We start from the raw sequence: 22,481 nt of genomic DNA, 5'->3' as shown, positions 1-22,481 counted from the left end.
AATATACTCATCATCAGCAAACCCATTGCTTTCTAATAACTACCGAAACCTTATTCATCGCAACACCTTGTATTATGGTGTAATTATCCCGCAAAAGACTCTCCACGATTCAACACTGGCTTTATCAGTGTAATAAATTCCTCCGCACATCTTGAACATACATAACGGCAACTACACTGTTGAAATACAAAAGCCGAATAAATAACGAAGGCCCCGCTGGGATTCGAACCCAGGATCTCCTGTTTACTAGACAGGCGCTTTGACCAGCTAAGCCACAGGGCCCCTTCTCCAGCAAAGACTCAATTATTTCATATTTGTAACTTTTTCTGTGAAATGTAGTAACTTGCCAGAAATTATTTGATTTTGTAACAAAGAGAGCACATTTGTGTTTCTGAACTCATACTAAAGCAGAAACGTCAACATTAAAAAATAAAAATTCTTCAAAGCAAGGTTTTAAAAATGATTGTAAATTAGAGGAAAAATTCTATTTCATGGCGACTGTTGCCCTCTAGAGAAAATATTGGATATTGCAACATATTTTAAATTTGTTTCTCGGTTAATTCATTTTGTCCACAAATATGTCACTACTGTATTTCAGCTACTCTTCTAGGTATTGGAGGTAGAATAGCGAACAAAACAAAATTTTTTTCACCTATAGGATTTGTATTCTAGAATAGGGTAAATAAAGCACGTTTTAACAATTTGCCCCACCTCCCACCTTCCCGAGACAATGAGAAATGTAAGAATCAGTTTCACTACCGGAAGGTTACAGAGCCCACGGTGCTACTTTCTGAGCTAATTCACTGCATATGAGCAAGACTATTGTGTTTCCTTCTATTTTGTTTAACCTGGCACAAGAAAGCAAGCAAAGATGAGGACACACTGATGCACAGGAGATTCTCTCATTGCACTGCTGCGTTAAAACTGACTTGATTCTTATCTTCATAGATCTTCCCCCCACAACCCGCCCCTCCCCCTAGTTCTTCCTTGCCAGTCTAACCTATACCTAATCTACTTGCCCTGCTTTACAATATTTCAAGATTCATTTATTCCCTTTGTCCCTATGTCCTCTCGCCATTTCTCTCCTTGCATAAACAACTTTTCTAATTTGTTTTTTTAAGAGCTTATGAATTGATTTTATTTTTTTATTTTTTTTAACATTTTTTGTTGATTTATAATCATTTTACAATGTTGTGTCAAATTCCAGTGTTCAGAACAATTTTTCAGTCATTCATGGACATATACACACTCATTGTCACATTTTTTTCTCTGTGAGTTATCATAACATTTTGTGTATATTTCCCTGTGCTATACAGTGTAATCTTGTTTATCTATTCTACAATTTTGAAATCCCAGTCTATCCCTTCCCACCCTCCACCCCTCTGGCAACCACAAGTCTGTATTCTCTGTCTATGAGTCTATTTCTGTCCTGTATTTACACTTTGTTTTTGTTTGTTTGTTTTTGTTTTTGTTTTTTAGATTCCACATATGAGCGATCTCATATGGTATTTTTCTTTCTCTTTCTGGCTTACTTCACTTAGAATGACATTCTCCAGGAGCATCCATGTTGCTGCAAATGGCATTATATTGTTGGTTTTTATGGCTGAGTAGTATTCCATTGTATAAATATACCACCTCTTCTTTATCCAGTCACCTGTTGATGGACATTTAGGCTGTTTCCATGTTTTGGCTATTGTAAATAGTGCTGCTATGAACATTGGGGTGCAGGTGTCATCCTGAAGTGGGGTTCCTTCTGGATACAAGCCCAGGAGTGGGATTCCTGGGTCATATGATAAGTCTATTCCTAGTCTTTTGAGGAATCTTCACACTGTTTTCCACAGTGGCTGCACCAAACTGCATTCCCACCAGCAGTGTAGGAGGGTTCCCCTTTCTCCACAGCCTCTCCAGCATTTGTCATTTGTGAATTTTTGAGTGACGGCCATTCTAACTGGTGTGAGGTGATACCTCACTGTAGTTTTGATTTGCATTTCTCTGATAATTAGTGATACTGAGCATTTTTTCATGTGCTTTTTGATCATTTGTATGTCTTCCTTGGAGAATTGCTTGTTTAGGTCTTCTGCCCATTTTTGGATTGGGTTGTTTATTTTTTTCTTATTGAGTCGTATGAGCTGCTTATATATTCTGGAGATCAAGCCTTTGTCGGTTTCACTTGCAAAAATTTTCTCCCATTCCGTAGGTTGTCTAACTTTCCTAATTTGTTTATTGTTTCATTTTGATTATATTTATTTGGGCAGAGTTGACATTTTTGTTCTGTGCGTATATGTTATAAATTTATATAAATGATGTACTATATTCTTACTCCTTTTAAAAAACATTGTGACTTTCAGATCCATCAAGGTTGCCCTGTGTACACTTAAATCATTGCTTCTAATTGCTATGTAAAATCCCATGAAGGGCATTGTATTTACTATTTTCTGTCCCAGTGACGGACTCACAGGTTGCCTTCACTGTCCCCCCACTCCCTATAACACCACTTCCTCATCTATCCCCCTTTATGTACTTGTGTAAGGTATCATTGGTGTATATATATATATACACACACACTAATTAATCCTGGTTTATTTTCCAGTCAGTCTACAGTCCCACCAGCACTGCACGTCCCTTTATCCTTGCCCATGCTTAACATCCAGCTTTCTACTTTGTAATCTTATATGTACAGTGATAAATCTCATCGTGTTTTTAAATTTATGTTTATGTTTTCTAAAGATTTTGAGCATCTGTCTATATGTTTGTTAGTCATTTTAATCGCATTTTATGTGCTTCTTCCTATTTGTCCATGTTCTTATAGAGGTTGATGCCTTTTTCATGTCAATGAACCTGGGGTACATTGTATTTTGTAGTCATTAGTCTATTGTGAATTTTAGACCTTGCAATATTTTCTGCTGTTATGTTCCCTGTCTATTGACTTTGACAATGGGGGAACTTAATGACAAATCCTTGATTTTGTTAAGGATTTTCCTTTTAAAAAAAATAGGTCTAAAATGTTCTAAAAAGGTGTAGATTTTCTTTTTTACATTTGAAGCATAATCCATCTAGATATCTAGAGAAGTGTGCTGGGTTTTTATATTATAGTCCACTGGGGTTGTGTCTTCTAGTGCTTGAAGTTTCGGTTTAGTGACAGTCTCCAGGATATATGGGTTCTCATGTAGCATCCTACATTTCCTTTATCTTAGCCACCTCACATTTTCATAAAATTTGAATTTAATAAAATGATGTGCTTTTCCTGATAGCAAATGTGTCTGCAGGTCAAGGGAGTTCTAAAACCCAGCACAAGTCATAGCATGTAAATAGTAAATTATATGAAAGTAATTGTTTGAATTACATTTTATTAATTTCCCTTCAAAGAACGTCCTAAAGATTTGTTTTTTGCTTCTGTTCTTCTAAGTCTGGGCCAATGTTTCATGGACCTATGAAGTCAATCCTAGACTCCCCAAACTGTAAGCAAATATTTTTTGGTTTCTTATAAGAAAAGATATGAGAACAAGAATTCTATGTTGCTGAGATTAGTGAGTGGGAAAGTTTTTGAATTTAAAGTTTATAAGTTGTATGTCTGTATGGGTTCTGTCCTTGCCTCTGGAGCACGGCCTTATTTTCTAATTTGTTCTTTTCAATAAGAACTGGAAACCTCTTACATTTGTTCTAGAAAACCTATGAGTTTTTGTTTTGCACTTGGGCTATTTGATTATTTTTCTCTCTCCTATAACAGTACCTGCTGTTTCTCAACTGCTTTTAACTTAATATAATCAATATACCAGAGTGGCATATTTTGGGGTGGCCAAAATGCTCTGAACTCCTACAATTGAAAACATTCATTCACCTCCCATCTTAATTAATGCACAAATTTCTAAGTTTAGCTTAGTGAGCAGTCCCTAACTGTCTAACTCTAACCCAGTTGCAAAAACAGGGAAGTCATGAGAGTGCTGCTAATTAGCTTGTAATTCCCTTGAAATAAAGATACATTTATTCAGCACCTGTTATTTGCTAGGAACTGCAGCATAAGGTGCATACACGCAGGGGTTTTAACTGTTGCACTGCTCTATCCCCAGCACCTTGGCAAATGCTTGGCACCTACGCTGGAAATAAATACTCCCAGGGTGAATGGGAAAATATAGATTAGTCTAGAAGTGTTCAAAGAGGCACAAATCAAGAATATGGTTTTAGATAGACACAGATGACACAATTTGAGGATATTTCAAGCTTCTGTGCAAGTGAGATGCACTAGAAATGTAGTTAAGCACCCACAATTTCCTATGTTCAAACTCATCTATCTTTGAATTGAATATTTTCTGATGTATTTGTCCAAAATCTTTTGTATCTGGAGACATAAAACAAGTCACCCCCCCAAGAGGTTCCATAGTGTAGTGGTTAGCACGTCTGCTTTACACGCAGAAGGTCCTGGGTTCGAGCCCCAGTGGAACCAGTCCCTCAGGACCTTTCTTTTTTGCCCTCCCTTTAAGGCTAACAGAGCGGGTTTTTCATTTTCGTTTTTGTAGTTTAGGCTTCTGAGTGTGCTATTTGAGAAACAGAATTGCTGATTCTCCCCCAGCTTTCCTTTGGGATATCCACTTTAATAAACTGCTTAGCTCTGTGGCCAGTAGAACATCAGATTGGCACAAAAAAATAATTTTATTATTTCTGTTACCTCTAGTCACCACAAAAGTCAGGAAGGAACAGATTTTTCAATGAAGCCTGAGTGCTGGGGACACTAAACATTTTCTCACCTCAAGAGTGAGAGATCCTAACCAACAGGAATTCCTAAAATTGTAAAACTGGGTGGAGGTCAGACTAGTGTGGCCTGGGCCTCAAACTGGGAACAGTGCCAAAGAAATGTGCGGGCAGGTCCGAACAAAGATTGGCTGCTCCAGCAGTTTCTCAATCCTTCAGAGGACCCAGGTTCTCTCTCCTAGAGAGTCGAGCTCTCCCAGCTCCTACCTGGAAGTTCTCAGCAAGAAGACTCCAAGTTTATGCTCCTAAAAGGATAAAACAGAGGTCTCTAGCCTAAGAAGCATTTGCCTTATTAGATGGCTGTAATTCCATACTAAAGACAAGAGACATCTATGAAAACCTTGACCTTACAGTGAGCCTTCCCAACCCTCTTGGATCCCACTTCCACTCAAAATAAGCAAGCGCCATCCAAAGGGTCAGAGCTTCCAGTGAACTTTCCCATATCCTGTTCTTAACCGTGAATAGAAAAGCCAGAATCATTATATATCTGAAGACTATATTAAATGTAACAAAAACCGAAACAAAAAGCAACTTGGTAGACAAAGACATAGGTAGAACAATGCTAAGAATAAATCAATGTTAATATACTCAGAGAGATGGGAGACAAAATTGAATACTGAAATAAAGACAACTGTATTCACACAAGGAAAAGGACTTTTGTAAAATAAAAATATATTATCAGAAGTGAAAAATTCACTAAGTAGGTCATAAAGTGTGATAATATCCTGGAATATCAAGCAAAAAAAAAAAAAAAAGAGATGGAGGGAAAAAAAGATTTAAATAACTGGTAGATGGATTTGGGGTTGAAATAAGACCTATTGAAAATTGTGCAAATAAAAAGATTAATCATTCCATATGGGAGGAGTAATAATAGTTTGTATTGTTAGATACAAATAAATATTTTAAATTATTTTAAATAAATAAACATTTTAAACTTAGAAAATACGTACAAGGTGTGAAAAGGAGTAAGTAAGTAATCATTAGTTGCAGATGATATATCTACAGGAAAAAACTGGAGAACCTGTAAGTGTTTAAAATCAATAAATGAGTTGAACATATTTTTTGGATATGCTTCACAATTTTAACTCAGAAACACACAAAAAACAAGATTTTAAATTTATACTTAAGAATAATCTGACAAATTGTGTACAGTACTTACACAGGGAGAATTATACAATATTATGGAAAGATATAAAAAACTACTTAAATAAATGCAGTGATGTACCATATTAATGAAAGTGAAAGCTTTGTAAAATAATAATATAAAGTTTCTTTAAAATCACAGAGATACACACACACATATATAATGAGGTTTCAATCAAAATTCCAACAGATTATAATACTTGGAAGAACTAGAAAGATTTGGCAAGCTAAATTATTTTAAAAGAGAAGGATGGTAGAGGTGCTTTCTCTTCGAAATGTCAGATTTCAAAAGACAGTAATTAATATATAAGGTGTTTTTACAGAGATAAATAAACCAGTGGAACAGAATGGATAGCACAATATAGTCCAAAGTAAATAATGAAACATCATGTCTGACATAGGTGGGTGGGGCAGATCAGAAGGGAGATATGGCCTATTCATTCAGTATTGCTGACTCAACTGTACATATTAGAAAAAAATCCATACTTTGAAATATACATACAAATTAATTGTAGGTGGATTACAGGCTGGAATGTGAAAAGCAAAGTTTTTCAACATTTCAGTGAATGCAGTGGAGAAGAATTGCTAAAATGTTTTCTCAGCAAAGGGTCTAACAAGTGTCGTGGGGCAGAATCAACATTAATCACTATTTCTCTCTCTTCTCATTGGAATTACTTTTAGCTGTTCCACTCAGAGTTTGCTTTTGTACCTCTCCTTTTCCAGCCTGTCCATAGGAATCTGTCTTCCCCATCTTCACACTTTGAGAAGAGACCAAGAAGGCTGAGGGGCACTCAGCAATAAGAACGCCTTAGGAAACCTATTGTGGTTGAGGTTAACTTTATTCATTAACCAAGAGTGGAGTTGCCTCTCATTTACCTTGATGTGAGCTGTGAGCTGTGAGCTATGAGCTTCCACACACTACTTAGTTCATCACAAGGCCAGGATGTGTTAGTTTTTCAACTTTCTTGACTGAAGTTCTTTATGAGGTCTAACTATTCCCTGACTTCTGCTTCTCACTGGCAAGAAAGTACTTTCATAAGTCTTGCTAAAGCCTGAAAGAAAAAGCTTTGTTTGTCCTTCAGTTAATATGAGCAGCCATTTTAACATAAAGGAGGTGCTGAAGGAGGCATATGGACACAGGCAGACTGCTGCACACTGGAGAGAAAGTAACACCCCCAAACCCAGCCTATTCTTCTTCTGGATTTCTGCCGATATTAGGTTTCTTTGGTGTATACATATTTTTTCCTTCCCTGATTTCTTAACTTTTGTGGCCATTCTTCCTATGATCTACCTCTGTCCAAGACCCCTGCCCCTTCCCCAAATTTATGGCCTATCATGACAAACATTTTGGCAGACATTGGCTTTATAAATAGCCAAGCTGAATAAACCTTAATTTTGAAGACAGACAAAACACTTCCTGACATAGTTGGAATTAGGTTATTACCATCAAAATAGCAGAGGACTACAGTAAATTTAAACAGATGCTGAATTTGGCATCAGTATTTACATTACCGCACAAAGGCCTTCTTCCACTTAAGTAGCAATGCTATTTAACAACAACAACAGCTTATTTTATCATGTTTTTGGTTTGTACCTCACTGAGCTAACGCCATCACGCATATTGATGTCCTTAAATCTTGAGAACAATTATAGAAAGTGGTAACTCTCATTAGTTTCCATCGAGAAATTTAAATAGACCATGGGGGCCATAGATAGAGGAGGGCAGTTTTCTCTCTGCAAATGTGATTGGCAGGTGGTGGAGGATGCTCCCAGACCAATAGTCAAGAATTCATAAAAGGAAATCTGGAAAATGCAAATGTCTAATCTCATAATTCCCCTGCTCAGTTTATCCCAGATTTACTAGTGATTTCACTTAAAGCTACACAATATAATTGCAAACCTCAGAACCTGATATATCTAATAGAAACACATGTTGCTACCGGGTATCATATGGAGCATGCCAAGCAAGCTCTCTACTTTTTGAGCAAATCATGAAGTATAGGTCTTTATCCCATCACTCACCTGGATAGATTAATTCTGCTAATTTGTTAGTTCTGTGCTAGATTTAGGACCTAATGCACTTATGAAGAGGTAGCCTCTGGGCCATAGTCCATGAATTTTTGCTACTCAGGCCAGTAAGAGCCAGCAAAAGTATGTTCTAGAGAATTGCAAGATCAAGATGTTGTCTCCTGTTCTAAATCTGAGTTTCCTTGTTCACTGGTGGGAAAAAAAAAACCTGACAGGAGCTGGTCCTTCTGGGTCAATACATACTTGGTCCTTGAACTCATCCTTGTAAAATTCAGTAGAAATAACATACACAAAAGAAAATTGAAGTAGATGTGATTGCAGCAAATATGGATGGCCCACTGTGAATGCTGTTAGACTACTGGGAAGCAGCTTCAAGCCTGGGCTGCTGGAGGGATGGCATCCAAATTATAAGACATTTCAGCTGCAGTTACAATATCCCCAAAGCTTTGTTGGTATGAGTTTCGGAATCCATGTCAGTTGGACAGTTGGGGAAGAAATGGGTTATTTCAGCCCTAAGAAGAGAAGGCTTTAGAAAACTGAAGCAGATATCTGCATTCTGAAACTTCTAATAAGCTGCTAAAAATAAGAAGACAGAAGACAGTATTTTTCAAGCACTTAAAATTTACAAGGCCCAGGGGAGATGAGGTACTATTTATGTGTTCTCAGAGTGCTGTGGTATGAGAAGTGAACTCACCTAAGTTCCTCTGGGGATTTGCTTCTCCCTTGTCATCTCACTGTGGTACCCACGTAGTAACTACTGCTTCTGCTTTCCAGCCACCTCCCCATCTCAGATCAACTCTTCGCCACTCCCACCTTACCTAGTGCACTTGGCCCTTTCTAACTCACTCAAACTGAAGGGCCTAGAGATGGTGGCTATTCTTCTGAGCCACGAATTTTCTCCAGATTATCAGTTTACAGTTTCTCAGCAATGGCCCAGGCACCACACTTAGAAATGCGTGATTCACAATCATTCCTTTGTGTGCTGGAAAAGATTACCACCGTAAACCTGGATCTGCTTTTGAATAGTCTTTTCATTGTGTTTAAAAGGAAATTTTTTTCTAGTTTTATTATTTCTTCAATTCCTTCTTTGGGACTTCCAGCCAATGCCAACAGGAGTGTTACACTTGAGTATGGTTGGGAAGAGAAGAACTGGAGAAAAAAGAAAAACAAAAAGTACACTTTCTGTTTGGCTGGCGGGTGACAGCAGGATGAACATTTGTGTTTTTTGGTCCGGATTAGATAGAAGTCCCTTTAATTTCACGTGGGTTTTACACGGACGGTCTCTATTGCGATGCTGAGAAAAGATACAAGGTACACAGATGTAAGACTCCATCCTGCCGTGACTCGGATTCGAACCGAGGTTGCTGCGGCCACAACGCAGAGTACTAACCACTATACGATCACGGCAAGCCACAAGAAGCCACCTGTCTTTATGCCTGCCTTCTGCTCTTTCCTCAGGAACATCTATTTCTGTCGTCTAAAGACATATGCACTTTGTTTTCTGTCCTTACTTAGAATTGCCTGCTCACTTTACTGCCACTCTACTGCCCTACTCTCCCCCTTTTACAGTTGTTCCCTACAACAAATACATGGCATTGACTCCATCTAATAAGTATGAAGATAAGGGGGTGAAGGGTGGAAAATGAGGAAAAGTATGTATTAAGTGTGATCCTCATTTTCAGGAACTTTTGGTTATTCGTCTTAAACTATTGTAAACATTATTTGAATAATTTTAGTTTTATTCTTTTTTTCATTTGGTATCAGTTAATGCAAATCTGATCATGATACTTGCCTGCTAAAATTTTTCAACATCTCCCTTTAACATTCTTACCCAAATATTTATGCACTTTATACCACAGTGTATAAGACCAGATAGTTAAGAGAAGGCAGTTATGTGTGGGCTTTGTGTTGAGGTAGATAATATCCTGATTTAGAGCTTTATCTCTTACGAGTTGAGAATCTACTTGAATAAATGACATTATACTTTCTTGCCTTACTCAGTTTGGGCTGCTATGACAAATATTACAGGGCTGGGTAGCATAAACAACATTTATTTCTCACAGTTCTGGAATCTGAGAAGTCTAAGATCAAGGTGCCAATAGATTCAGTGTCTGGTGAGGGCCTGATTCCTGGTTTGTAGGTGCTACCATCTGTGTGCTCATGTGATTTCTTTGTGGGCTTGAGGAGTCAGTGGGAGAGGGTCTGGTCCCTCCCTCTTATAAGAGCACTCATCCTACCATGAGGATTCTACCTTCATGACCTCATCTAAAGCCAATTATCTCCAAAGGCTTCACCCCCAAATACCACACTAGAGGTTTAGGATTTTCATATGTGAATTTGCCAGTGTTGGGGTTGGGGATGGCAGAAACATTCAGTTCCATACCATTTCTTTTCTAAATTGAAATTAGAACGACACCCACCTCAAATGCATTCATGTTACGTATGTAGCCCATGAGTGGTCTGCCTTGAATCTCTCTTCCATGTTTTCTTTAAAGGCTCACTCTCCTCTTTGTTGGGGCCTCAGCTATTCATTTTGAAGCTTTCATATTATGGTGCAAAACTGGATTATTCCCAGGACTGCATAAGTGAAGTGATTTGCTGGATCTGGAGGAGCGAGAGAAGGCTAGTGGAAAATTCTCTCAATAGTCCTTATAATTATTTTATATCACCTTCCATTTGCAATGATTGAGGCATCTAAAACTCATAGGAGGATATGAAATTGGTTTTTTTTTAAAGAAGTTAGTAAGTTTTCTCATTTCTCTAAAAAGGAGACACATCCCCTTTAACTTCCTCAATGAAAGTAAAGAAACAATACCAGTTATGTACACTAACATCAGTTTTACAAATACTATCAATAGACATTATTCAATGTTGATATTTATATTCATATTAACGAGTCTAACTGCACCAGAAATGCAGTTCCCAGATACCCCAACCAAGGTAAGAATTGCTGCCCAACTGCAGAGCAGTTAGTAAATAGGCAGCAGCTCTCAGCTCCTTCAGTGTCCACCAGAATTGCAGAGATCCACCCTACTCAAGGCACACCCTTCCCCAAGACAGTCTGTATCAGTGAGAGAGCAAAATGGAGACGTAAAGGCTGATCCAGGGCCATTTTCACCCAATGTGAGGCAACTCTACCAGGCAATACAGGCTCCACTGCTCCCATTTGTCCGGCCTGTATCACAGTTTGACATTCTCCTCTGTCCAATCCTAGTTCCTCCCTCTTTTCACAAATGTTGGTCCTTGCACCCCAAACTCCATCTCAGCACCTGCTTCTAGAGAACCCAATGCTGCATCACTATATCACCATATTTTTCCCCCTGGGTCTCTTGCATTTCATTATTATTTCATTTAACAAGTTTCTGCAAGCAAAGACTAGGAGTAGCAAACAAATCTTGTATTGAATTATAAACTACATCCTCTCAAATCTTTCAGTTTTGAACCACATAACAAAGAATACCATATTTATGGTGTCTTTTTAAAAAGCAGGTTGCATTCCAAGGCTTTTTCTATTTAGCTAGTCTGTATAATCAAATTTATTATCTAGGTCAGGATTGCTATTAATTACCTTTATACATTAACTTACACACCCAAAGTCCTATATTGTGGTGTTTCCCTCATGGCCTCCCCATCTGCTTTAAGTTCGTTGCCTCATGGGCCTTCTGGCTGTTCCCAAGAAAAACACATTTTCTGTCTTAAGGCTTTTGCATTTTCAGTTCCCTCTACTTGAAATACTCTTCCCTCTAATATCTGCCCGTCTTTTTTTTTTTTTTTTCAGTTTATGTAGATCTCTGATCACGCAACATCTTTAAAGAAGTTATCTCCACTTACCCACTATGTAAAATAGGAGTTCCCATTATGCTCTATGGCGTATCTCCCCTATGTTCTTTACAAGATATGTATAATCTTACATATTCACGTTTATTTATGGCTCCTCCACCTGGAGTATGACTTCCAGGGAGGCAGATTTTCTAGGTTACACAGACTTATATCCTGAGTTACTATGGTGCATTAAAAGAGTGTATTAAACGAATACATGTGTTCCAAATAGGACAAAGGATTTACTAATATGGGAGTAAAAAAATTCTGCATGTTTTTAATCAACAAATTGTCTTACTCATTAAATCCTAAAGAAAATGTAAATGGCTGCTGCGTGGAATTTTAAGAATTTCATCATCTGATGAAAACCATCCTTAGTTACGTCACTTAATCAGAATGTTGCTTCAAACGACTCTTAATAGTATATTGAGAATTGCTAAATTGTTTTCTAAAAGCAATCAGTGCATTTCACTTTGGCTGCCAGTTTTTGTTTGTTTTCTTTTTTTTCTCTCTGATTCATCTCCAACTTCTGGACAAGCCTCTCCAGGACATACTAGCTCATGTCAATCACCAACTTGCCCTTTCAATTCAGGCCACATCCTGAATTGCTATTGTAGATGATCCACCTCCCCTTAAAAGGATTGAAACAATCTAATAAAACACCCAAAACAGTAAGTTTTGTGCAACAGCTTTCTCTGACAATGGATGTGGCTCTGAAAAGAGCCTTTATTTTCCAACTTTTCTAACCTTGATTTCCCTTACTTGGTTTTGTGGTGGCTCTCAGTTTTCTTAGGCAGCAGTACGGCCTGGATGTTCGGCAGGACGCCACCCTGAGCAATGGTGACTTTGCCCAGTAGCTTGTTGAGCTCCTCGTCGTTGCGGATGGCCAGCTGCAGGTGGCGCGGGATGATGCGCGTCTTCTTGTTGTCGCGGGCCGCGTTACCCGCCAGCTCCAAGATCTCGGCCGTCAGGTACTCCAGCACCGCCGCCAGATACACAGGCGCGCCGGCCCCGACCCGCTCGGCGTAGTTGCCCTTGCGCAGCAAGCGGTGCACTCGGCCCACAGGAAACTGAAGCCCGGCCCGCGAAGAGCGGGTTTTGGCCTTGGCGCGAGCCTTGCCGCCCTGTTTACCTCGACCAGACATTCCGACTCCAACTTCACTACAGGTAACTGCCAAAATGAAAGTGCTGCGACTGCACTTTTTATAACCCTTATTGGGCGCGAAAAAGAAGATGTCTTATTGGTCAGGAATGTGGCTTCTTTTTAACCAATGAAAATGCGAATTTGGTATGCTTGCGCTCTGATTGGTCAGAACTAATCTATGACGTTTTTCTTGAACAGTTACCTATCAGACACAGGACTTTAACTTATCTTATTTGCATAAGAAGCTCTATATAAATAGGGCACGTGGTAGTTTGTTTCTAGATTCTCTGTGGTGTCGTTTAGAGCACGTCTTGGGTGTTTTCTCAGTTATGCCTGAGCCGGCAAAATCTGCTCCAGCCCCAAAGAAGGGCTCCAAGAAAGCGGTGACTAAGGCGCAGAAGAAGGATGGCAAGAAGCGCAAGCGCAGCCGCAAGGAGAGCTACTCGGTGTACGTGTATAAGGTGCTGAAGCAGGTCCACCCGGACACCGGCATCTCGTCCAAGGCCATGGGCATCATGAACTCATTCGTCAACGACATCTTCGAGCGCATCGCGGGTGAGGCGTCGCGCCTGGCGCATTACAACAAGCGCTCGACCATCACGTCCCGGGAGATCCAGACGGCCGTGCGCCTACTGTTGCCCGGGGAGCTGGCCAAGCACGCCGTGTCCGAGGGCACCAAGGCCGTCACCAAGTACACCAGCGCCAAGTAAGCCCGTTCAGTAAGTGTCTTGAAACCTAACCCCAAAGGCTCTTTTAAGAGCCACTAACTTGTCAGTATAAGAGCTGTCAATACGTATTCTGAATCTAAATTTAAGCTCAAGTGAAAATTTCATTATATTGGGTAATGCGTTACGGTGATAATGGCCATTAGAACGGAAGCAGTAGTACTACTATAATTCTTAAATACATCCCATTGCTGGCTCTGGCTCAATTGACCTATGTGTTTTAGTGATTGCCATAAAAGCCTCGAAGCAATTTTACAGTATAGCTCTGCCCATTTAAGTTAACCATGTCAACTGCTCACTGAAAATAGACATCTCTGACAGCATTGCTTTTTCAGCACCTTTAGAGGCCCTAAAAATGGCCTTTCTTACATTTTAGCTTCCGAAGCTGTATCACACTAAACAAAGCGCCAAACCCTTTCAAGTGAACGGAGAGGTGGCCCTAAGAAGGGCCTTTGGTTTTGCTGAAGCGAGACGACCGGTGTTTAGCCGCCGAAGCCGTAGAGGGTGCGTCCCTGGCGCTTGAGAGCGTAGACCACGTCCATCGCCGTGACAGTCTTGCGCTTGGCGTGTTCAGTGTAGGTGACGGCGTCCCGGATCACATTTTCCAGAAACACCTTCAGCACGCCGCGGGTCTCCTCGTAGATAAGGCCGGAGATGCGCTTGACACCTCCGCGCCGAGCCAGACGCCGAATGGCGGGCTTGGTAATGCCCTGGATGTTGTCACGCAAGACTTTGCGGTGGCGCTTGGCACCCCCTTTGCCCAAGCCCTTTCCACCCTTACCGCGTCCGGACATCTTTAGAATGCCAAAAAACAAAAAAGTGCAATCTGTCGTCGCAGCTCCTTTTTAAATAGTAACCTCCGCGGACCGGAGTGAAAACTGAAAGAGTTGTGGCGGGAATACCTCGGGGTTGGGGGATGGGACCGAAGAGGGAACAAACTGGCCATGCTGCTCCCTTTTGTACTCTTTTAGTTACTTCTTTTGGATTCCTCAAGACCTAGCTAATGACCTAGCTAGTTTGCTTCCCTTTTTTCGTTTAGTGTGTTTCGCTCCTCATCCTCATTAAACAACAGAACTTTAAAATTGTAGGTGATACATAAAATAGCACAGAGAATAAAATATTCTGCTTTTATCTCTACCAATATGCAGGTATTTTCTTGAACAGTATTTGCATAAGGTTTTACCATTTGTGAAGTTTTTCTCCTTAATATATGGGGGAAATATACTAATTTCCTAGGGCTAGAACCAGAATGAGCTAATAAAATAGAGAATTTTAAGATCTTCCAGGTATATTGCTAAATTCCACCAAGTGTGTATCAATTTTCATTTTCAATAGCAATTCCTATAATCTTACTGATAATGGGTTGAAGTATTAAAAAATTTAATTCTGTAATAATCCAGACTTGGGTTCTTGTATAGAGAATTAACATTTTAAAAATTAACCAGCCGGCTAATGAGTATAACATATTAAATATTTTCTCCACTTATTTGAGGAACTTAATTGATCTTCTGTTGAATATTTCACTGAAAATTATTTAAGTTTTTATTGTCCTACCGATCAGTCTATGTAGTGCTGGAGGGTTTTAATTATTTGTAATGTTGAAAAATATTTTATTATTTGGCAGTGAATTCCTACCTCATAACTATTTCTTTCAAATACTTTCTACTATTATCACCATCTTCTTGAAAAATAAATCATTTTATCTAGTTGCAACAAAGAAATTCTTTTATTACTCTCAGTAAAAACTGTATTAAATCTATACAATTATTAGGATAAATTTGTTATTTTTAAAATATGGTGTCCTCTTAACCTGAAAAATACCTAATTTGGTCTTTAAATGTTTCGGCCATTTTTTTTTCTAGGTAATATATAGTTTTCTGGGTAATATATAGTTTTTTAAAAAATTTAAACTTTCATTAATTACAAGAACTAATTTGTCATTAGTGAAAAAGAAGAAATTCAAATGCAGAGAAAGTATACTCTTGTCTTTCTAAGACAGCCTTTGGTAAAAGAATGATTATATATTTCAAACATTCTTGGTTGTATATACTTAATTTTTAAAGCATATACAGACAATTCTCCTATTGCTTAAATTGTGAGAAATTGTAATTACTTCTTTCAGCATTAGCATGTAATCCCCTTGTTATTCAATGATTTTCTTTTCCTTTATTTCAATGAGAGTTACTTTTAGCAAGGTCGCGTTACAGTATTTTCAAAGTACTCCTATAAACTATAAATTTCATAAGATAGGTAAAAACCTTTGCAAAAACAAAACTGATTCAATCAACAGGAACAAAATTCAGTATGTTTTACTGAGGGAGTAGATAGCTAGCATAGGTTAATTCATCAAGTTAATTTAAGGGCAAATACAAATTGAAAATGAAGAGGCTTAATCCTCCCTGAGGGTTCCTTTTCTATTCCTTTTTTCTCTTTCAGAATTTCTTTCTCTGTCCCTTTCAAATGTATGTAAATTATTTTAATGACTAAAATAGCAGGGGGTGGGGGTGGGGTCTGCATCTTAACTCAAAAATATTTCCTCAAGGACCTTAGAGTCCTCTCTTTGAAATGTAATCAAGGAAAATAGTGTTCTATTTCCCAGTTTCCTGACCTCAGATTGCAAAACCTACCTAATGTAATGGGTTGTATCCACTTAGCTATATAAAAGAGTGAGGTTTCTTTCTCTCTTTGCAATCGCTTTAGAAAATTTCCCGTCTTGAGCATTCTGTCCTGAATAAACATTAAACTTATTCAATAATTTTTCTTTTAATTATATTTTCCCAACATCAGTAACTGGAATATATTTTACAGACCCTTCTCTACTTTAAAGATCAGTAAAATTCCCACCAAATACTAGCCTCCTTCCCTATCTGATTTCACGAGTTTGTGCATAATGACTAGTGATTATAAGGTTAGCAATGGATGGATATCTGAAAAGTTTGTCAGATTCTTTATAATTTCTAAAATTGACAGCCAAGGGTCTTTATTTTCCTATAAACATACACTATATTATTTTATTAAAATGCAATGCTATTCGAGCTGTTTTCTACACAATAACTTACTTAATGTCAAGATAGACTTAGTTCATATCAAGTTTTTTCTTTTTATCTTTATGTGCTTTCATAGTTGAAGGGTAGCTGAATATGTCACCACATATTGCCTCTTTGTCATAAAGGTTATCTTGAACTAATTTTTGAGAACCAGAATACACAGGAAAATCTCTGAAAACAGTAGAAGTTATCTTTTTGTGAGAGATTGTTACCAAAAAATCAGCCTCTGCACCCCAAAAAGCAAGTTCAAACTCAGAGGCAGAATGTTGGGAGCAAAGAAAGAGCAGCTTTATTGCTTTGCCTGACAAAGGGAGTCACAGCAGGCTAATGTCTTAAAGTCTGTGAGCCCATCTTGGGGTTGGTCTTGAGGTTTTATAGAAAAATTGGATGGAACAGAAAAGGTGATATCAGGGTGTTTTACAAGGTGTTACATTTCTCTTAACCTCAGTGAATCTTCAGGAGGAACTTGGGAGGGTCTATCCATTCTTCTGAGATTATCTGCCTGTTATCTCCTTCCTGGAGCAAAACCTCTGGGTTAAAGTTACCCTCAATAAAGAATGAATCAGCAAACAGTTTCACATCAGAAGCCAGTTTGTTAGTATGCTTTATACTCCTTCAAGACATTTAATATTTATAGAGGAAAGCTCCATTTCTGTCTCCCTCTCCAAACAAGGAAAAGAAGGATGATTCTAAATCACAAAAGAATCTTATGGGAGAAAGCAGCTACTTGAATCTGCACAACAAACCCTACCTTTGTTTACCAAGCTTTTTTTCTGATAACTACCCTCTCCCTGCTGTGCCCACCACCCCATCCCCATGCAACTTTCTTTCTTCTGACTTTAGCTAAAGATGGTATGTAAGGTGGTGGTTTGGGCTATCTTGAGGAGATTACCCCTGTTTCCTAAGTACGTCTCATGTATACATGAGGTATGCATGTTAATAAAATTTTGGGTATTTTTCTTTTGTTAACCTGTCTTTTATTATAGGGAGTCTCTCAGTCAAGAATTCAGAAGGGTAGAGGGAAAATGATGTTTTTCCTTCCTTACACAGTACACATCAAATCCAGCAGCAACTTTATTGGCTACACTTGCGAAATATAGTCTATACCTAAGCATTGTCTGTTCCAATTTAGGCCAAACTGCTGTATCTCTCAAAAAGACCACTGCAATATCTTCCTAATTTATACCATTGTTTCTAAACTTTGTATTCACCATATAGTTACCTTATAGAACTTTTGAAGAAATGTAAATCAGGTTATGCAATTCTTCGGTTCAAAACTCTTAGAATGATTTACAAAAACTCATGGCATGGCTTATAAAACTCTACATGGTCAAAGCCCTACATGATCTGACCTCTGCCTATCTCTGAACTCACTCTCTACCCTTGCTTTCTCTGCTCTTGATCTTCCTTAAACATTGTTGACCTTAAACTTGATCTTTAACTTTCTTAAACATTTTGATCTTACCTAAACATTTCATGTACACTACTGTTTCAGGTATTCACATTATCTTTTTTGCTTAGAATACTTTCCACAAAAGAGCAACATAATTTACTACCTGATTTGATTTTATTCAAATCTCTGCTCAAATACCATCTATTCAGAATTTTTCCAGTGTCATTGTAGTGAGTTGAATACTGTTCCTCAGCCCAAGCTCCAAATTCACGTCTACCTGGATCCTCAGAATGTCACCTTATTTAGAAATAAGTTCTTTGTGGATGTAGTTATTAAGAATCTTAAGATGAACTCATCCTGGATTTATCTATATAACCCTTTGACCTGTAGGGTAACTGGATGTCCTTGGGCATGATGGTGACGTGCTTGGCGTGGATGGTGCACAGGTTGGTGTCCTTGAATAGCCCTACCAGAAAAAAATAAAAACCAAAAAAATCCTTAGAAGTATTGTAATGAGAGAGTTTTAATTTGCTTTAAACTTTTGATTAGAAATATTCTATCATTAAAAAATATAATGCAGAGTTCAGATTTTTTATTAATACAGACTTAATACCATACATCAACAAAACATTAGTATTTGGTGCTTTGGGCTAGCAGAATAGGCCACCGCAAAATAAACCATGTAGCATAAGGATTATTTCCAGCTGAGGCATTTGAGATGAAGCAAACATAAGAAAATCTTGCTTTCCCTCCATTTCTCTAAGAGCAGAACACAGATATACAAAGATGTCCCTCCTCCCCTTGCCACCAGGAAAGACACAGGTTAATCCCAGTAGACAACTTTAGACCCTTATCAGTGGAGAAGTCATCAATTTATATCTGCCTAGCAAAATTTACCCTTGTTTCCCCAGTAACCTCCCCATAACTGACTTCCCCACAACTTTTCTCTTTAGTGTAAGATCGTATTTAGGCTGGAGTTCTAAGGCACCTCAGGGAGTTACTCATATTTCTCTGGGTATCTCCCACATGGGAGTATATATGAGGTATACATGTTAATAAACTTGCTTTTCTCTTCTGAATTTGTCTTTTATTACAGGACTTGTTACCTGAACACTGGGTTTGGTGGGTGTTGTATCAAAAGACACAACCAAGCCAAAGATGGGGAAAAGGAAGGATTTATTACTTGCAGCAAGTAAGGAGAATACCAGGGATCTTTCCTAAAGCAGTGTCTCCCTGAATAGCAAAATTGGGGAAGTTTTAAGTAAGGGTATATGCATATTGATGAAGGGACTGGAGCACAGGAGAATTCAGAATAGACTTGGGGCAAAGGTCAGCAGAGTCCAAGCTTTAGCTGACTGAAGTCGTGAGGGTCAACATCATCATTTCATCTTCTACCTGGGTGGGGGCCTTAGTTCCTCCAGAACTCAAGTCTGTATCAGATTGCTATGTATATTCCTTGAGGAGGAACTAGGACTCTAGTTTTATTGCTGTTTTTTGACTGTTTTTCCTTTGTTCCTGCATTCCATTAACTCCCTTAAGATCATTGATTGCTGAGACCTGTTCAAGGGCAAGCATTGTGGCCAGGCTTAGATCACAAAAAGGCTTAGGCCAAAATGGCTCCTCTTATGTCAAGAAAACCGTTCCTGGTTCTCCTCCTCCAGGGACCCCCCTGAACTATCTGTTTACAGGCTCTCAGCCAAAAACTCAGGAGAGTGGAGGAAAAATTATTTTTCTTTCCCTACAGTTGGAAGACATATTTAAAGACAGAACAGTTAAATAATGAATGAAATCACTTGGGTTACATAGCTTCTAAACACTCTATGAAAAAGTTGAGTATTTTACTATTTTTTGGTGGGCCACTTGAGTGTCTATCATTGTTAGATATTGCTGTCAGCATTTGTTTTTATTCCAAGAAGTCTTATTTATACTAGGATTGGAAGGAGTTATATTGTAAGTACAAAATAGAGATAATAAAAGGGTATAAATAATTATGATATTAATAGACTTAAGTGCTAAAGAAATTCCAGATAGGAAAAGGCAGTTTCAGTGAAAAATTAAAATTAACTTGAGAAAGACTGGGGTAGGTTGACCAAATTTTACAGGAAGGGTTTTTAACCCGGGGTCCATATATGCCACAATACCTCTGAGGATAAAAGTCAGCAGGGTATGGATGGGGTGGGGGTAGGGGTAGTGATGAGGGAAGTCATGGGTCCAGGTAGAGAAAAAATATAGTTGAATTAACCTTTCACTGAACTTTAGCATTTCACTTTGTTATGAATTTAGGCCAAAAACCTCAGTACCTGTTACTTTGTTACCCAACAGAAGTCACAGAAGTTTCTTTTCTCCTAAGGGCGAGTTACCTAAACCATGGTTTATACTTACCTGCTGATGGCATTTAGGCTTACCAAAAGATTGGATAACGTAATTTGTTAACTACATAGTTAACATACTGTATAAGCACGTACACCACGCTATCAAATTTACTTTTAGAAATATACCTTGATTACTAATAGTTTTTTGCAAGTTTTGCAGTTTATACACTTAAAACATTATTCTGAAGAGTGTTCCCATAAATTTTACTACACAAAGTTGTTCATATTTAAAAAAAAAAAAATACATCAGGTTGAGTTCAGCAGGTGGAGAACAGGAGGCTAGATTCTGCGACATAGGCAATAAAAACCATGGGCAGGGGTATTCCGCATTTGGTTATAGCAACAAAAATTACTTGTAATGTCACATTAAATAACTCTTCCATAGATAACCCTGTCGGTTTTGCTGAGAGGCCTTGGCTTCTGTCAGGAACCCGGCAACACACTGTTTCCCCACTACTAATAAACAGCCTTTTGTCCAATCCTACTATAATCTACACTATTTTCTTTACCCCATCAGTACTTTAGGTCTACAAGACAAAAGTTTAATACACTGTGATTAGCAAAGCTTTAGGTTTCAATGGCAATAGGGGAAATAATTTCTTAAATGTCTTGATTGATTTAAAGTTTGTTAGAATAACCACCTGGTCACATTCTCCTGAGGTAACAGCACTTGAGGTTTGGGGCGCATCCCAAATATGAGAAACCTTTCTCGAGCTCCAGAATGGTGAGATACCTACAGATGCAATCCCAGTATTTTACTTGATTTAGCAACATTAAGAATGGTGAGAGAAATGCCTAGCAGCACATGGGCTGTTAGCCAAAGTGTATGGTGGCAGATAGCATTTGGGTGGGGGAGATAATCCTATCATGAAGCTCTCCGTTTATCTGTAGAGTAACTACATTTTTAGGCATGATGGTAAGTCGCTTGGCGTGGATGTCGCACAGGTTGGCGTCCTCGAAGAGCCCCCAAGGTAGGCCTCGCCCGCCTCCTGCAGCGCCATCACTGCCGAGTTCTGGAAGCGCAGGTCATGAAGTCCTTCGCGATCTCGCGCACCAGCCGCTGGTACAGCAGCTTGCGGATCAGAGGGTCTGTGAACTTGCGGTAGCGGCGTATCTCGCGCAGAGCTACCGTGCCGGGCCGGTAGCGGTGCGGCTTCTTCACGCCGTCTGTGGCCGGCGGGCTCTTGCGAGCTGCCTGCGTGGTCAGCTCTTTACTGCACCATCTGTTAAATTCGAGCCAGATTAAATATATTTTGTACTAATGTATTTCAGAAACCGGTGATGCGAATTGCTACTTGTGACGCATTTATAGTCCTAGTGGTGAGTATAGTCACTACAAAAACACATCCAACAAAGCGGAGGTTTGGAAAGAGTAACTCAGACTTTTCCGATTGAATCTCTTTTCACCACCTGACACAATAGGAATGTTAAGTTCTTTTCCAGAAAATGTGGGTGGCTCTGAAAAGAGCCTTTGATTTGGATTTATTCTAGTTGCTGTTGATCTAGACCACTACTTGCCCTTAGCCTTATGGTGACTTTCGGTTTTCTTGGGCAGCAGCACGGCCTGGATGTTAGGCAGGACGCCACCCTGAGCGATAGTGACTTTGCCCAACAGCTTGTTGAGCTCCTCATCGTTGCGGATGGCCAGCTGCAAATGGCGCGGGATGATGCGCGTCTTCTTGTTGTCCCGGGCCGCGTTGCCCGCCAGCTCCAGAATCTCGGCCGTCAGGTACTCCAGCACCGCCGCCAAATACACCGGCGCGCCGGCCCCGACCCGCTCGGCATAGTTGCCTTTGCGGAGCAGGCGGTGCACTCGGCCCACAGGGAACTGGAGCCCAGCCCGCGAAGAGCGAGTCTTAGCTTTGGCACGAGTTTTGCCGCCTTGCTTGCCTCGTCCAGACATCCTAACCTAAACAACCTTACAGGCAGTTGCTAAAGCGAAAGTGCAGCGACTGCATTTTTTATAACCCTTATTGGGCGCGAAAAAGAAGATGTCTCATTGGTTAGGAGTGCGGCTTCATTTTTAACCAATGAAAAATGCGAGTTTGGGACTCTTGTATTCTG

General features: G+C 39.2%; 4 protein-coding genes, 3 non-coding genes and 1 pseudogene across 9 annotated transcripts in view; 2 read left to right on the top strand and 6 right to left on the bottom strand.

Annotated features, from left to right (window-relative positions):
- LOC105084135 (histone H2A type 1-J-like) overlaps positions 1-12,990 on the bottom strand; it is a 37,348-nt gene extending 24,358 nt beyond the window's left edge. For 2 of the 3 annotated variants that reach the window (XM_010974166.3, XM_010974167.3), the window contains exon 1: positions 12,499-12,990. In XM_010974166.3, the coding sequence (XP_010972468.1) occupies positions 12,499-12,881 (383 nt within the window). In that variant the 5' untranslated portion in view covers positions 12,882-12,990. Of the gene's footprint in view, positions 1-5,850; positions 10,522-12,498 lie in introns of those variants that run through there. The other variant, XM_074348240.1, reaches the window with a different exon arrangement.
- TRNAT-AGU (transfer RNA threonine (anticodon AGU)) lies at positions 209-282 on the bottom strand. The gene has a single exon. It is a non-coding gene; the product is annotated as a tRNA-Thr (tRNA).
- TRNAV-UAC (transfer RNA valine (anticodon UAC)) lies at positions 4,369-4,441 on the top strand. Its single transcript has one exon. It is a non-coding gene; the product is annotated as a tRNA-Val (tRNA).
- On the bottom strand, positions 9,253-9,324 carry TRNAH-GUG (transfer RNA histidin (anticodon GUG)). The gene has a single exon. It is a non-coding gene; the product is annotated as a tRNA-His (tRNA).
- A 77-nt stretch (positions 12,991-13,067) lies between the features above and the next one.
- Positions 13,068-13,647, top strand: LOC105084139 (histone H2B type 1-K). Its single transcript, XM_010974172.3, has one exon. The coding sequence runs from the start codon at positions 13,210-13,212 to the stop codon at positions 13,588-13,590; it is 381 nt and encodes a 126-aa protein (XP_010972474.1). The 5' UTR covers positions 13,068-13,209; the 3' UTR covers positions 13,591-13,647.
- A 388-nt stretch (positions 13,648-14,035) lies between these two features.
- LOC105084138 (histone H4) lies at positions 14,036-14,774 on the bottom strand. The gene has a single exon (XM_010974171.3). It carries the CDS (start codon positions 14,397-14,399, stop codon positions 14,088-14,090), a length of 312 nt encoding a protein of 103 aa, XP_010972473.1. The 5' UTR covers positions 14,400-14,774; the 3' UTR covers positions 14,036-14,087.
- Positions 14,775-18,622: 3,848 nt separating this feature from the next.
- Positions 18,623-21,672, bottom strand: LOC105076395 (histone H3-like; annotated as a pseudogene).
- On the bottom strand, positions 18,623-22,480 carry LOC105084137 (histone H2A type 1-like). Its single transcript, XM_074348241.1, has one exon. The coding sequence runs from the start codon at positions 22,318-22,320 to the stop codon at positions 21,928-21,930; it is 393 nt and encodes a 130-aa protein (XP_074204342.1). The 5' UTR covers positions 22,321-22,480; the 3' UTR covers positions 18,623-21,927.
- Between the last annotated feature and the right edge of the window lies 1 nt (position 22,481).

Source organism: Camelus bactrianus, chromosome 20, assembly GCF_048773025.1.
Source record: "Camelus bactrianus isolate YW-2024 breed Bactrian camel chromosome 20, ASM4877302v1, whole genome shotgun sequence".
NCBI lineage: Eukaryota > Metazoa > Chordata > Mammalia > Artiodactyla > Camelidae > Camelus > Camelus bactrianus.
The sequence above is the reverse complement of the archived record's forward strand: the minus strand, read 5'-3'. Positions and strand labels throughout refer to the sequence as shown.